Source organism: Pelodiscus sinensis, chromosome 21 (assembly GCF_049634645.1).
Source record: "Pelodiscus sinensis isolate JC-2024 chromosome 21, ASM4963464v1, whole genome shotgun sequence".
In the NCBI taxonomy this organism is placed as follows: domain Eukaryota; kingdom Metazoa; phylum Chordata; order Testudines; family Trionychidae; genus Pelodiscus; species Pelodiscus sinensis.
Genome location: NC_134731.1, coordinates 6,089,385 through 6,105,975, shown reverse-complemented (window position 1 = coordinate 6,105,975; position 16,591 = coordinate 6,089,385). Strand labels below are relative to the sequence as shown.

General features: G+C 42.3%; 1 protein-coding gene across 3 annotated transcripts in view; it reads right to left on the bottom strand.

Annotated features, from left to right (window-relative positions):
* Positions 1-1,238: 1,238 nt before the first annotated feature.
* Positions 1,239-16,591, bottom strand: part of INTS2 (integrator complex subunit 2) — a 30,244-nt gene continuing 14,891 nt past the window's right edge. For all 3 annotated transcript variants that reach the window (XM_006138642.4, XM_006138643.4, XM_075904713.1), the window contains exons 16-25: positions 15,771-15,875; positions 14,334-14,498; positions 13,420-13,621; positions 12,666-12,791; positions 10,757-10,946; positions 8,670-8,924; positions 7,500-7,607; positions 6,842-6,947; positions 6,080-6,256; positions 1,239-3,133 (exon numbers count right to left, since the gene is read on the bottom strand). In XM_006138642.4, coding sequence (XP_006138704.1) covers positions 2,964-3,133; positions 6,080-6,256; positions 6,842-6,947; positions 7,500-7,607; positions 8,670-8,924; positions 10,757-10,946; positions 12,666-12,791; positions 13,420-13,621; positions 14,334-14,498; positions 15,771-15,875 — 1,604 coding nt within the window. In that variant the 3' untranslated portion in view covers positions 1,239-2,963. The remainder of the gene's footprint in view (positions 3,134-6,079; positions 6,257-6,841; positions 6,948-7,499; positions 7,608-8,669; positions 8,925-10,756; positions 10,947-12,665; positions 12,792-13,419; positions 13,622-14,333; positions 14,499-15,770; positions 15,876-16,591) is intronic.

Genomic DNA, 16,591 nt, shown 5'->3' with positions numbered 1-16,591 from the left:
TGTTCCACGCTGATTCTGAAAAGATGACAACTCAGCAAAATTGATATGCTCCAAATGGGGGTGACATGGCAATCGTAATGATGTAACCGTCATCTTATTGCAGCACAGAGTTGTATCTGAGGTGTGTGTGGTGTTTTAAACACGTGAAATTTCAGGCACTCAAGATAATGCACCTTCAGCAATGTCAGTCAAAGGTGATAGTGAGGGTCTTTGTCTGGACTGATTGGTAAAATGATGAAAGCCCTCTGCCAAATGCTCCCTCCTACTGGTTCTTCCACTTGGTTCATTAGAGCCTAAATAATGATAGGAAATGCTGTGAGATGCACCAGTTTGTCTCTAAAGGAGTGCCTTCTAGGGATGTTAGATAGCGTATAATTGAATAGTTATGTAATCTCACAAAATTTTAGCAGTTACATGACTATTCAATAGTCCCTGGAGGTGGGGCTAGCAGCCAGTGCACTCCCAGTCCCACTCTTGGGGAGCCCCCTTCTATTAGAGGCAGCAGTGTGGGGTAGCAAGGGGAGCCAGGTTAAAAACCTGCATCCCGCACAGACCGGCCCCCGCCTGCTGCCCCGCTTTGCTGCCTCTGATATAGAGGCGGCAGCAGCCCATCTGTGGAGCAGTCCAAGCTCCCCAGATACAAGCTGCTCCGTGGCAGCAGTCCCTGTTTGCAGGGAGTTGACTGTAGAGCACCGTCTGTCTGTGGCAAGCCCGGGTCACCGTGGACAGAGTCTATTCTTTGCACCAGCCTCCTCTGCCTCTCCCCCACCCCAGCACCGACTCCTGCTTGCCCCTTTCCTGCTTCTTCTGAAAAACAGGTAGCAAGGAGGGGGGCAAGTGTGTACAGTTGACAGGATTAACCCAGGCTTAATCGTGTAATTGTCTACACATTGACATCCATAGTGACTTCAGAGTAGGAAAACCTTTCCTGAAGAGATATGGGGTGGGGGAAGTCCTAACTCATGTTTCCCCTGCCCCGGATAAGTAACTGGGGGAAAAAAAGACTGAACTTAGTGAAGTCAGTAATTTTTTTTTTTTTAAACTTAAAATGCAATTACATCTAACCTTTCAGCTATTGGACCATTTATGAGGGGAAGTTCTGACTTTGAAAGAAATTCAGTAGTTTTTAATCCATTTAATCTGTGCACCAGAGGCCTGAGGGAAGTACTGCTTCACTTAACCTGACATCCAATTTGGAAAGGAATTTAAATTTGAAATTAGCATTCAGTCCATACAAATCCGTTTGAAAGTTTATGAATCCATCCAAAACACATACATACAGCAGGTTTCTGTTAAAATGTCACTACAGCATATAAAATCTTAGAATCTTGAGAAAAATCAAATAAAATTTAACTTATTTACATACCTTACATCAATATATATGGTAAAAGCACACCACCTTCCTACTAAAAATGTATTAACACATTGTTAATGCAGGCTTTGACCAATCAATACCAAAATAATACTGGAATGTACATTTAGTTTTACAACATCCATATTAGCTTTTCTGCACACTGGTCTGATACCTTTGAAGAACAAGCTACAGAAGAGAGAAGGCCACAGTTTAAGAGAATCAGGCCATTTCTTCATGGGAATAAAAACAGATTTAATCAAATAGAATATTTTACCTTTTTTCTGTGTGAAAGACCACAGATGCTGTCATTTTAATATAACATCCTTTTAGAATGGTAAATTTAATAAAATGCCTGCGAGAAACACTCCACTCACCTCACCTCACAAAGCCATTTACTTTAATGTATTTATGGCTTTAGTTAAGACTATTACCCTGCTATACCAAAAGCGCTTGTGCATGGCTGCAGAAGATTGCTGAAGGGTGTACTAGGCACAATGCAGGCGAGAACAAAGGCCTCAACCTGCAGTTTTCTTGCATGCAGTAACTACTCGCTACTTTCAAAAGCTCTGGGTGCATGAAGTACTGATGGATTGATCCTTTTAATGCACCAAACTGAACACCACTCCATCACATACCTCTTTTCTTAGAACCACTTTGCTATGGTTAAAAATCAGCCATTCATCACAAGACAATTTAGCTTTAATCACTTTGGCCTCAAGAACATTGATTTTTAAATCCTATCTGGATGATAAGTCAAGAGATCTCTTGCATTTAGTGCTTTAGGCTCCTCTCATCTTTGTTAAACTAAGCAATAGTTTAAAAACCACACTCAAGATAATTGAGCATTATAAAAAATAAAGTTCTGTAATAAGATGTTTGAACTGTGTTAACGTATGTTGAAAGTTTTAATTTCAAGACTTTTTTAAAGTCATCCCACACTTGTCTGACCAATTTTTTAAAAGCTAATTCTCTTGCAAATGAGTTTGTTAACGTTTTGAGAGTTGCTGATCTCTTCACCTCAAACTTTGTGCAGTGGTCTGAAAAGCGAATAAAAAGATTTTTAATCTCGGTAGACTTGGTGAACCTGCAGAAGCAACTTACAGCGGTTTTCCAGTCTTCTCCATGCTCCTTTTTAGGGAGTTTATTGCATCTTGCTTTGCAAGACTCTGTTGCATTTGTCTGTTTGAGTTAATGCTTTTCAATCCCAATTTTCCCTGCATGTTTTACCCAAAACTTGTCGCTGCAAGGTGGGAAAAGTCAACATGCTAAAACAAACATCAGGCTTACTTCACAGACTGCTTTTTAGAAAGGTATTACATAGAAACCTGCTCCTTCTTTGCTTCATAAGCCAAGCAAAACAAATTCACAACCTAACTCCACTGAAACAGTCTTCATTTAGGACCACTGGCAGATTGGCTGTCAAAGGAAAGCAGTGCAGGTCTCCTTAAGAATTCTCTTTGGACAGGATCAGTCCACAGCTTTGTGCAGAGTCCAACAAGTGAAAGTTACTCTTGGTTCCAATCCAATTCCTAATTCCTCTTTGGCAGCTGTTACCAGCATTAGACACTGTACATCATACTTGCTGTAGCACGACTTCATTTGTTTTTTCCTAAACTCCACTAACAGTCATGTTAATTATTTCAATGATGGTCCTTTCAATACACTGGCATAACTGAACATCAGGGTCCATGCTTCCCATGTTCTTTAGTCCATGCTTATAAAACAAATCTTTACAAAGTTCTGATTGTTCATTTGGCTTCTCCTTTAGTTGCTGGAGACCTGTGTTAGATAGAAACAAACATAGTTCAACAAAAACTGCTTCTTCTGCTTTATACACTGACAAGCATGCGTGTTTTCAGATGGTGAACTGAAAACACTGCTATCACCAGAGGGATAGATCAGAGACCGGGCATGTGGTGGTTTAATTTCATCAGCCTTTTGGGAAATACTAAGAGGCATTTCTGTTGGGTTTCACTTAGGTCTCCTTGTTTTTATTTTTGGTTGGTTCTTTTCGGACAGAAAGACAACCATGTTAATAATGCCTAGGGTAAGGAGCACAAAGCCTCACAGCACCCTGTGAAATGCTTTAGAAAGGGGCAGAAGCACAAACTTTGAGATACTTGCCCAAGATGATTAAGTCAGCGCCTAGCTCTCCTGTACCAGCCATTACACACTTCTCCACCCCTTAGAAACGCAGCAGCCATCACAATCCTATTGACATTCCTTTACAGTCTAAGGATGTTAAGTATCGACTGATCGAATTGCAAAATGCATTGCCTATTCGATTAGTCGATAGGGCGCCTCCATCTTTGTAGTGTAGCAACAACCTTAAGGCAATTGCTACACTTCAACGGCGAAAGTGCTGCATGAAGCCTGGGGTCAGCGTGGGAGTCCCCAGCTGATCCCGGGCTCCATGCGGTGCTGTCACTTTGAAATACCACGAGGAGCCTAACGCCAGGCTCTGCACAGCATTTCAAAGCAGCAGCATTGCATGGAGCTTGGGGTCAGCTGGGGACTCCCCAGCTGATCTCAGGCTCCATACAGCACTGCTGCTTTGAAACGCTGTGTGCAGCCTAGGGACACCCCAGCTGGCCCCAGGCTGCACGCAGTGCTTCAAAGCAGCAGCGCTGCATGGAGCCCAGGGTGTGACCCCAGGCTTCAAGCGGCGCTGCTGCTTTGAAGTACCCACTCTTCTCTTCCCGCCCTCCCCCCCCCGCTGCCTCTATATAATAGAGGCAGCAAGGGTGTGTGTGGGGGGGAAGCGACTAGTTGACTATCCTATCAACTAGTCCTTCACATCCCTATTACAGAGATCTCTATTTTTTGCCATTTTAGAAAGGACAGTACAGGCACTTACACTTGAACTTTGTCACTGTGGGTTACAAGCTAGCCACTACACAGAACCAGACCATCCTTCTACAGTGTCCACCATTCCACCCCCTCGGGCTAGTGTAAATGTTATTCCATGTAGCAAACAGGACACACGGTTACCACCCTACCCAACTCTTCTCCTGCACAACACAAGTCTCACTTAATTTCCAGAAAGACAATTGTATTTGCTGACGAGAAAGATGGTAAAACTACTAGGGATGTGACCAGGTATTAACCATTAAGGGTGATGCTTGCCAGGTAATGGTTAGCCATTATCCTGGAGCAGCTCCATGGGGCTCCCAGACCATATGGATTGGGAGTCGGCAGTGGGGACAGGGCTGACGTTTCCAGCCCCACACGAAGCTGCCAGCTCCCAGCCCGTGTGGGCTGGGAGCCAGCAGTCCAGTGCAGGGCCACAAGCAGCTGGCCTGGAGCAGCCCCTGCCCGCGGCACAGGGACTGCTTCAGCGCCTTCACCTCCATTTAGTCAGTTAACCAGTTAAACTCAATGTTTAGCTGGTTAACTAATTAAACGGGATTTTACATCCCTGAAAACCACCAGACATTTGTACCTAATATGTGGTGCAGATGGATTTCCACTCATCTCCACTCTACTCCCATTCCCTTCATCTCCTGTCTTCCCTACCCCCCGCCAGCACACACTGAAAAGAGCCAGACAGTGTATGAAAAGCTACAGCTATATGAAAAAAAAGAAAGCCAGCTGAAATGTCCTTAGGAAATTTTTTAAAGCATCAAGGCTGATGATTAATAGGAAAAAAAAATGCAGAGCGCGAACTTTTGCTGTTGCTTGGGTGCAGATAAATTTGAGAGAAAAAAGAAACCAGGATTTGCCACATCCTTACATTCACAACAACTTAAGTAATAAATCTGCATCAGTCATAGATTCTTCAGTGAACATCAAGAGCCAAGCTGAACAGATTCCAGGCAAGAATATGATGAGGGTTATTTTTAAGCCCAATGAACTTCTATAAATATAACAAGATGCACCTGGATAGAGAGGCTCATTCAACAACAAAAAATAAATTACAGATACCCCCATGAAAGGAAACAAGGAGGTAACTGGTCTTTCTGGGGGAGTCTCTTCATGGGTGCATTAATATAATGAATGGTCTTAACTAGTAGACAAAAGCATTTGATACACAAAATTCTATGAAGTGAAACAAAGTTTAACACATCTGACAATTTAAGGGCAAGAAGAAAAGGGGCAAATTTGCAAGAACTCTTGATGTTACAACTTCACGCTTTCTTCTGCAAAATGGACTTATTAGCAGAAAGGTCCCTTCTTGCGGGGATAATAATGATCTCCTTCCTGTTTCTATATAGCCTACAGGAAACTGAGTAAGAATCAAATTTTATGGGACACATTTTCAAAGGACAGCTAACAGGTTTAACTGGAACTCTCTTATTAAATTAAAGGGAATTGTACAACAAACCTCAAACATCTGGAATTTTACTTCCTAGAACAGAGATAACACTATGGACTTGATTTCTTAGCCATGTTTCAAAGTGTGATACTCTTCCCAATTACAGCTCATTTGTAGCCTAAAAGCAGAACATCTAATTTCATTTATTTTACAGAAGGAAATAAGCAGCATAAGAAGTTCATAAAACATATGAGAAGCCAAAAGCTTCTGCTTATCCCTTTCATTCCAAATCTGCTCTCTCAAATACCATACATCACATCCTCTCATGGTTCCATTTGCATTTGTAAACCTGTGGGGGTCACTTTTCACTGTGTACTCAAAAATCAACTATAAACTTTCAAGGTGTTAGAGACACGGTTATTGTCTGGAATTACATCTGTAGTTTTGGAAGACACGGTGTCACTACTTACGTGTAATAATCGGATCAAAGTCTCTAGTCTGTGTAGCAACATCAGAGGCACAAACTTGTCCTATCTGTATCAGTAGAGACATGATATCATCGTACAGCGGGGGAAAGGCTTGGCAGAAGGAGACCAAACAAGGCAGGGTCGGCATGAAGAAAGCAAAGCGCTTCGTCTGGGTTAAAACTGGTAAGGAAGGGGAAATGTTTAGAACAAATGTTTAAGCAATCAAGAGCTGTCCTTACATTTACGACTGTAACCTCTGTCCTAAAATGACTTTTCACGTTGTGATTAAAGTTGTGTATTTGTTATAAAGCCAAAAAACTTACCAAAAATGGAACATTATTCTACACTACTTCCTGATGCATTTAAAAGACATACATTTCCAATTACTATGATCCTTCTGTGACATCAGCAAGATAAAAAGGATAAAGTTATGCAATACTTTTCTTTGTTTTATAATTAGGATGGAATACAAATTTTCTACAGTCTAGTATCTTAAAGGTTACTTATTTCTAACAAATCATTAGAAACTCAAAGGAATAAAGAACAGTTTATTACTGGTTTGCAAGTTTCTTCACTCGGCACAGCACAACTGTCTAAAAGTTACATAGATGAAGAATTTAGTACAAATCTAACTATTTTTTTAAATCTTGGTTTTCAACGTTGACAGATTAGCATATTAAAAGAACATAATGTATATTGCCTCAGAGTAAAATTACATGTCTCCACAAACATATGCCAATGTTTTGATGTTATCTGTGTGTTTACCTGTTAGCAGCGTTCCCATGACATTGATAGCTAAGCGAGCCACACTGAGAGATTTAGGTAATGCATACTGGATACACAGATATGAAAGCAGCTGGATGGCAAATATCTGTGGGGGTGAAGAGGGAGAAAGAAAAATCAGTTATTTTTAATACAGATTTGCTTTGTGCTTCTACCACACTTTTAGTCCAAAAATCTGTACAAAACAATATATTTGCCATTTACCCTCTGCATGATAATTTGTCGCTATTTTATAGATAGGAGAACGAAGGCACGGACAAATGTAGTTAGAGTATGTGTTAAAATATTTGACCAAAGTTACTATTAAAGAAAAACATGTTAATAAACTTAACATTAATAGGAAATGTTTTTCACCATTCCCCTGAAGTACTCTGCAGCCCAGAGTAAGGGTTCTCCAAGATTAAATACTTCCAATGCTTCTCAAGCTCAGAGATCCCTGTAAGCTATGCACTTGTGAGGCCACTCAGAAAAGATTCAAATGCCACACAGCTGATTAGCAGAGCTAGGTTTTCTGTTTTTCTTGGTGGTGTACATTTGCACATGCCTCAGTGCACATAAAATTATTCTACACATGAATGAAAAAATACACACATGAAAAGATTAGACGGAACATTGTTCAAACTACATGGCTCTACAGTACCTGTTTTTCAAGTTCAGGTTGAGCAATGAGCTCCGGTATGAAATCCAGACATATATGCATGGAAGGTATGCCTGCCACTGTCAGTGGTAGAAGTTCACATGGATAACCCTATTTGAACAAGAGAGGAAAACGTCATTCAATTTCACAAAGTCATACTAGAAGCTTAACTGCATTTTTTAAAAGAATCTGTGGTGGGTTTTTTTTTTTTAAACATTTTACTCATCATGCTTACTCAGCATCTTAACCCAGACCAAGGTAAAGTGCCATCCAACCTATGTTTGCATCAAGACAATTCATTTGCTCAACTGTGCAGATTTTCACAAGCACCACCAGCATCTTCTGCAGATGCAATCCTTCTCCTTCCATTCCCAAACTCACAGACAAATTCAGGCTTTTAGCACAGACATACATTAATAGGCTTAAAAAGCAGCATTAACATAAGCCACTCTACAGAATGCAGCCCCAAGCATAGACAGCTCCTGCCAAGGACAAAGCAATGTGCACAAATACAGAACACATGGGCTGGCTACAAGATGAGCACATTCTAATACGGATTAGTACCACTCCCCTCCCCAAAATGCCCACTCCAATACTATTTGTAATGGTACACGGATACATAGGAACACATACGATGTGAACCATTGGTATCCCTCTTGACTACTGCTTTTTGAGTATCTGCATAATGCAGTCAGATACCTGAATTAGAGATGTGAATGGTTAACCGGCCACACTTACTGGATGATGATTAACTGGGATTTTACATCCCTAATCTAAAATTAAGGATGTAAAAAACGCCTACAATAGTTAACCGGTTAACCACTAGCGGCAAGGACTGCTTCAGCCCTGGTCCCACTGTGGACAGAGTCCAGCCAACTGGGCCCGCTGCAGCTGCAGGGGTCCTCTGGCCTGGGCAAGGTCCTACCGTCAGCGCCGATTAACTGGTTATCTTGTAAACAGGCTGATAAACCACATGCTTACCCGGTAACTGGTTAACCTCCTATATCCCTAATCTAAGTTAGCACTGGGAGGTAGCTGTAAGATAGCCATCTCATGAAAATAAATCTTGGCCATCATTCTCTTTCCAACAGTGCACCAGTGCACCCTTTCTGGATTCATTCTGCACTGCCCTCGCCACTATCACTTCCCAAAGAGCCATAACAAAAAACTGACCTGGAAGTGAACTAGTTTAACAATGTTGGGATCTGCAATGTACATTTGATGCAGTAGGCAGCAAATGAGACACTGCACCTCTCGAAGATTACACAAAAGGCTGTCTTGCTCTTCTTCCACACCCTTACTCGGAGGTTCAATGGCAGCAGCAGCACTTTGAATATTTTTTAGCAGACTGTGAGAGTTGCTGCTCTGCGCTTTCTCCTCTTCTGTAGGTAAGCAAATCTCTAAAAGGATCTGTACAGCAGCACTGTCCTGGAAAGCAGTCAAGCAGCGCCAAAGTTAATAAAAGAGAAATGAAGCATGAAGTATGTATATGTGTTCAGTATCACATTAGAGGGAAGCAACTGTTCCAATCAAACACCGCGCCCATGGAAAACGTTGATTCACGAATGAAACAGTCGCTTGTTACATGCCCTTCTATTCCTCACACATGGTCAAACAATGAATATAATCACCGTGACGGTTATTATCCACCAAAAGCACGAGTTTTAAATCAGGTGTGACCTATTTCAGGTCTCTTTACTGATTGCTACAATGTTTAGATTTTGTTCACTGAAATTGGCAGGCACCCTGTAGCAACCAGGGAGTATTTTATTGTCCCCTAAAATCCTAACGTCAGTATGGGATGTACTCAGTGTAACTTTACATAACTATATGTTGTCTGACTAGGTCAGTGGCAATGTAAGAAACTAAAGCACAATACATAAACTGTTCCAGTACTGAATTCTGGGTTTACTGGTTTCAGACTGGAATAACGGGTAATGAATTATTAAAGGTTATTTTAAACCAAGAACTAAAAACCGAAGCGACGAAAGCCAAAAGCTTGCAAAAAATCATTAAACCTTGAATGGACTAATAAGAGTTCTGCAGAAAGAAAATATTGTTGTATAGTCCACACCTATAGGGTAGGGATTTTTCATATTAAAATTTGTTCAAACTATATACAGGCAAACACATGTGCTTTACATGCCAAGTGTATGAACATCCTGATATAAACAATCTGAGCTAGTGTAAAATACAAATCCAAAAGGTTCAGCATCTCCCCATAAAGAGGAAAACCAATCCTAACCTTAGCGAGTTCTAGATCACAGAAGGATACATAAATGCCCATGCAGCACACTGCATCTAGGGTAGGGATGTGATAATGTAAACATGTGAACTCTTAACCAGTGAGCTGGGGCTTACCACCCCCCCCCCCCCGCCCCCCGCGCTGCACAGTGTACGGGGAGGCAGGCGTGAGCCAAGTTTTAAGCCAGCTTCTCATGAGCACTGGGGTCCCACCCTCTGTCCCCCACACCCACACTGCTTCCTCTGACCCAGAGAGCAGTGGAGGGGTAAGGGAGAGGAGGCTGACATTTTCAGCAGTACACATTTACCAAAATTAACACATTTTAACATCCCTAATCCAGGGGACAAACAGATAATCTCACCCCTGCCCCCCATGTATGAAAACCTCTTGCTGGCTGCTCAAAAAACTATAGCAGCTGTGAAACTGACTGCTCACTCTCTCTCCCAGCTGGAGGCAAGTTACAAGTGGTTACTTACACTTGGTTAGAGTGAGAGAGGAAGCAGCGTACGTGTAAAATAAAAAGTACTCACAACAAGAGCTCAGAGACATTACGGTAACCATATCAGTCATTCCCTAGCCTTGCACTTCATAAAGTTACTTAACAGAAGCAGCTAACATCACTGAAATGGCCTTCAGGGCCTGTCACATTTCCTCATGCTCTATTACCCCAACCTTGTGAGGGTATAAAAATACTCCTCTGGAGAATGGGAGGGAAACATACAAAGGGGACTATGGGCAGAACTCTTTTCTAGTCCACTGACAGAGAAAGCTGCTGTACTAATGGTCAACCATCAGCATGATGCTCCAGGCTAGAAAAAGACGTGAGAGAAAAAGAGAGTTCAGGCTATTAGATATAATTTGGAAATTGAAGTGTCATTTTTTTTTTTTTACTTATTATAGGAGAAGTCAGTATAAACAAAAGTCTGTTTTCCCTACTCCTTATATCTGTGTGCAGTGCTTAGGTATTTTGGAGTTGCCATCGTTAGCTCATTACCATCCGCTTCATCATTATTACCTGGGCAGCAAGTAATGCATTTTTCAGTTCCTCTCTGGTAACTTCTGGGGCCTCAGGGCCCATCATATTATTTTGGGATGGCCTAATGTCCTGCTCAGCCGTTTCCTTCAGGTGGGAACTCAGATAGGCTTTTGAGGCCAGGAGATACCCATTCAGCATGTGCAGAGTAATATCCATCAGAGGAGGACACCTAACACAAGAACAGACGACAAACAAAAGATAGTTATGGCGTCGAGCAGGAAGAGCGCGCACACGTGCGAAAGGAGGTGAGCAAGGAAAGTGAAAAACCTCCTGGCTGAGAAGCCCTGCAGACTAACTCAAGCTGCTAGCCCCAGGGAGAAGAGTGGCCTCCTTTCATTGGCAAATTGGATTTCATGGGGAAGCGCTGGCAGAGGAATTGCTCAGACCAAGATGTCAGCCACGTTTGCCTGTAGCACGGCATTACCACCACTGAACTTTGGGATGCCTCACGTCTGAACGGTGTTTTCCCGCTCCCTTTCATTCATTGGTTGCTATAGGTCAGTTTCCTGTGTAATTTACTCCTATTACAGTTCGGGTGGAAGGCAGAGTCAAGCTGTAGTATTAACTAGCCAACAACCCAGAGCATGTCTTTTCAGCACTCCTGCCCCCACAAAAAAAGGGTTTTACCTCACGTTAGCTAACTTGGGGATTAAAGGGGACATGAAGACATTGGACATGAACATAGGCCACTTCTCCCTTCTATTTTTAGCAATATGGGATCTTTAAACTGCACTTGCATAGCCGGGTGCAGACAGCAGGATGGGATTTTCATCTCACTCAATGGAGAATGTTATAAAAATGACATTAACAGAAACATGAATGTCAGCCGAAGGATACTGGAGTTAACTGCAAACAAGAGATGTTAGATGTAATGTAACTGAATAGTCATGTAACCGCTCCCGAGGAGCCCACTGCAAGCCCATGCTACTGCCTCTGTATCAGAGGCAGCAGTGTGGGGTGACAGGCAGGAGCCAATCCATGAGGGAAGCCAGTTTAAAAGCCAGTTCCCCATGTAGACTGCCTGCCTGCCATCCCATGCTGCTGCCTCTGATTCAGAAGCAGCAATGCAGGGTGGCAGCAGCCCCTGTCACAGGGGGGTTCGAGCTGATAGAGGCAGCAGCGTGTGGAGGCTGGAAGGAGGGAAGCGGGTCCGCGGAGCCGGCATGAGAAGAGAGCCAAAAGCCAGCTCCCCGGGCATATCGGCTCCAGCCTGCCCCACTCCTCACAAGAACCGGCTCCTGCTCCTTCCCCCCCCCCACACTTGCTGCCACTGATACAGAGACAGCAAAGGGTGGGGGGGAGTGCATTGAGTCAATAAGATTAACTGATAAAGGTTTATTGGTTAATTGGGTATTGGACTACACGTTGACATCCCTACTACAAAACTACTTACTCCAATAGTTCAATCCCTAGTACTTGAACTGTTGTTCTAACGCTGGAAAAAAGGGGAACCTCTCCCCCCAACTACAGAACATGAAGAAACCCAAGTAAGTAAATGCTATTTATAAGTAAGTGAAATAGGAGGACTGGGTGGCAAAGAGGAAAGGCAAAGAACAAATTAAAGCTCAAGAGGATGTTGACTATTAGAACATTTTACAGACGTCCCCTCTGGAATACCATCACGTGGCAGTACTTTCAGTTAACTCAGTGAATAATAATTATTTGTACTTATTACATAATGCTTAGGGGCCCTAGTCATGGACCATGACCTTGTTCTGATGGGTCCCATACAAACAGATGAAAAAGACAGTTCCTGCTCCAAATTGCTTACAGAGACAACAGGCAGATGCCAACAGATGAGAAAGGAAACAATGAAAATATTAGCCAGCATGGTGGGCAGTGGTCTCAGAGCTCCTGAGTGTGACAAAGTTAGATGAAGTTCACTTACCTGTGGACTCTCTGATCGCATCTTAGTACAATCAGAGGGTCAATCATCAGATCCTTCTGAGTGTACTTTTGCTGTCGGACTATCTTTACCGAAGGCTGCAATGCATTAACAGTCATCACCCACAACCTACAAAGCAATTTAATAAAGAAACCTAAAAGCTACTGCTGAAGTAAAAACTGGATTATGCATATTAGCAGACAACAGCTGAAGTAAATGAGTGCCAATTAATTACCCATTCCGAGCCTACAGTTAAAATCCTCTATTTAACTACCCTGCATATGCAATGCTGCTTTATGAGCTAAACAAGGCATTGTCTTTTTCCAGTAGGCATTTTTCTGGAATGTCACCCACCCAAGATGTGTTTTCAGTGAAATATAGAGAAACTATGGGTTTTAAAAAGCAGGCTGTTACAAATATTCTTCAGCATTTGGGTCCTAAGTTTCAGCCAGCCACCTACAAGAGGATCTGGAGACAATTAAATATTTTTACAATTTTGTATGTGCCTTTTTTAAACTTATCTGTGAAGTCTTTTATAAGAGGAGGAACTTTTCTTTGGAAAACAGATACAAAGTTGAACACTAGCAAGGACATTATAAAAAGGTCCTGATCTCACAAGGAGCCAAGCTAACGTCTACGATCAAGACCCTAGCTTACCACCACATTAACAGCAGCCATGGGACAACGCTTAGGAGGCAAGAGATGGCATTCTGCCACTTGACCTGCAGTATTAAACTGAACAGTCAGTTGAATCTACCTTCTAGGCATCACGGTGTTAAGGACCATCCAAAGCTTATTGACTGTCTGAAGAATTCTTCGTGGGACTCCAGGATTCAGCAGCTGGTTCATATTCGATGTCAATACCTCTGCATATGGGATCAGCTCACCAGCTGAGAGCAGCGTTAGGTGTTCGAGAATCTGCATCACTTGAGTATGATTTCCTGGGAGCATGGAAAATGCTACAGAGAAAAAACAGTGGGAATTTAAACCAAACTGGGCTTCTATCATTTTATGAATCCTTGTGTAGAAATGAACCATTTATAATCCTTGCTACTAACAAGCTCCCTGCTGCACAGTTCCCAACACCACCCCCAAAGCACAGCCCAAAGGAAGTGGTCAGAAAAAGCAAACTGTTTCCAACCAATTGGCTTGTGGCTAGTTTGCATAATGAATAGAATTGAAACCCACGCCGAAGAAATGTCATGACTTGGAGGAAGGGGGGGCAACATAAGAACTAGCATTTCTAGACTTCAGTGAACTCTACGAAGATCCATGAGGCTGTGATTTCAAGTAATAATATCTATATCCTAGGTAACAATTCCAAGTGACTTCTATGCTACACATAACAGATCTGAACTATACAACATAATCCCATATGAGAGAGATCCATCTTCACAAAGCCCATCATAAATTATACTGCGGTGACGCAAACATATTTTCCCGCCTCGTGACAGTGCATTTGTAGTGGTGCATTTGAAGTCTGATCTACTGGCTGTTTTCCCTATGAAGCTATTATAATTCTCAATTACTGTGCACCTACAAAACACAAAAATGAAAGGAGACAGGAAACAGACGCACGCTATATCACATGCACATGACTCTTCATGTTTATGAAGTCCACACAACTCAACTAGGAAAGAACTACCTAAGTTCACAGATTCAGTTACTCACCTTCTTGAAGTTGTTTGGAAGAATGCTTTTTGGCAGTGTTGGTAAGGAGCATCCGTCGCAGCAAGGCATCTGTGCCCGTGATTTGCTCCTCACAGATCCAATCGTCCACAATACACAAGTGCGGATAGTTAGTCGCAAGGAGGCGCAGCAATGCAGAATGCAAGCCTTCAAGAGTTAAAAAGAATTCAGTCTCCAAACTAAATGTGGGATGTGCAGGTTTAACCAGTTGACTGGTAAGCTTCACCCTTCATGGGCTGCTCCAATGGTTGCTCCAGCCACCTACAGGGAGCTGCTATTACAAGGGCCCCTATATGCAATGGGACCAAGTGCTTCACAGGCAGAGGCTGCTCCAGTGTCCTGGCTAGAGCAGCTTCTGTCTGTAGGAGGCCCAGGAGCACGGGGCTTAGGAGCCAGCAGCCAGCCACAGTGCAGGACTGGGAGTGGGTGCCTCGGTGAGCAGGTGTTTCTTCAGCAGGGCCCTGCCCGGATCCTGCTTAAATGTTTAACTGGTGAACCAATTAAACTGATTAACTGGGATTTTACATCCCTAATCTAAATCCCGGTATGTTTTTGGCTGAATGTTATGGCCCTATCACTTCAACAACAAAACTTTACTGAATGAGTCCTGGGACCATACCAAAATGCATGTACGTCACTTCTTCAATATTAAGCAAACTTATATTTACAGTCTCAGATCAGAATTTAAATCTCTACAAATACAAAGGAAATCATGTTGGGGTCTTCTACCTTCCCAAAATGTCAATCGGGTAGACTGGAGAAGATAGTAAATTAAAAGCTTGGTCATATTTACAGAGCATTTGATATATGTCAGGATCCACCAAAAGAAATGGAAATTTGTTTCACGGGATTCAGACTGGCATGTGTTATGCCCATTGTTCTATGGTAGCTTTCTCTCTCTCTCTCTCAACACTCTAGACCAGTGATTCCCAACCTTTTTCCCATAGAGGAACCCCTAAAATAATTGTTCATATCCCGAGGAACCCCTACCTATGAAAATATTTGCTTGGCCAGAAAAAGTTGACAGCGGAGAGCACAATTCAATTACTGCTAAATTATTGTCAAGAAAATGTATTTGTAAAGAGCTGTTATATATGTCAGCTTACAATGTAAGAAAAAAAATATTTATTTATTCCACGATTTCTCCCGGAACCTCTGACGATGGTCTGCGGAACCCCAGGGTTCTGCGGAACCCTCGTTGGGAAACACTGCTTTAGACTGTTGACAGGTGTTAAGCAGAAATGCAGCATAGTTTGAAGACTCAAGATCAGAAGCACTGCAAGTTTTACAAGTAATTATAAAGAACACACCACAAAAGCAGGAGAAAGCTACTTTTTTATATTCTGCTCAACTGCAGGACACCAGAAGATACAGATAATCCTCCATTTTCACTCTCATATGTTAGACACTCCAATATACCTCCCAGTTCCTGCTGCAGCCCTTGTGCCTGCCGGATAAGGTACTTGATTGGAATCTGATCCATCAGTGCTGAAGAGTAAGACTTGGGTTTTTTTTGCATGGCAGCTGTAAGGAACAAAAATTCATTCATTCATTCATTCCTACCACCATTAAAATCTTACGTGTCAGATTCAAAGTCACAAGTAAATGGAGAGCTCAGACGACCAATCTACTTGTCAATTGCTCACGCTGCAGTTCATAAGGACGGCAGAATCACCCTCTGTTGAGAGGACTTTGGATAAATGGCGCTATTGAAATAGCAACCTGGAGAAATAGCAGCAAGCGGGTGAGGTCCGAATGGAGTTATAGTACAACTACATTTTCCTACTCTGGAGCCAGGAAATCAGAACCCCACTCCAAGCTCTCTTCTTTTAAAGCAGCAATAATAAACTCATTGCCACTTCGCATTTTTCACCGCATTTCTCCCCCAGTTGCGCATCCCGAATGACCCATCAACAAAACACATCACTTCCGAGGCAGCCATTGTGTGTCACAAACATTACACAACTACTGCTCATAAACTATCAAATTTGCCAAGTGAAGTTGCAGTGAGACTGTCAAGAATCAGACTATAGCTAGTCAAGACTAAATTTTGACCATGAGACTTAGGTTAATAGGGTAACACTCTTAGGTTACGTCTAGACTACACCTTTAATAAAAAAAAAAAAAAAAAAAAAGCCTTTTTTCCAAAAAAACGTCACCTGCGTCTAGACTGCCATCACGTTCTTTTGAAATTGAATCAAAAGAATGTGGCAGTAAGCCTCATTTTACGAGGAAGAACG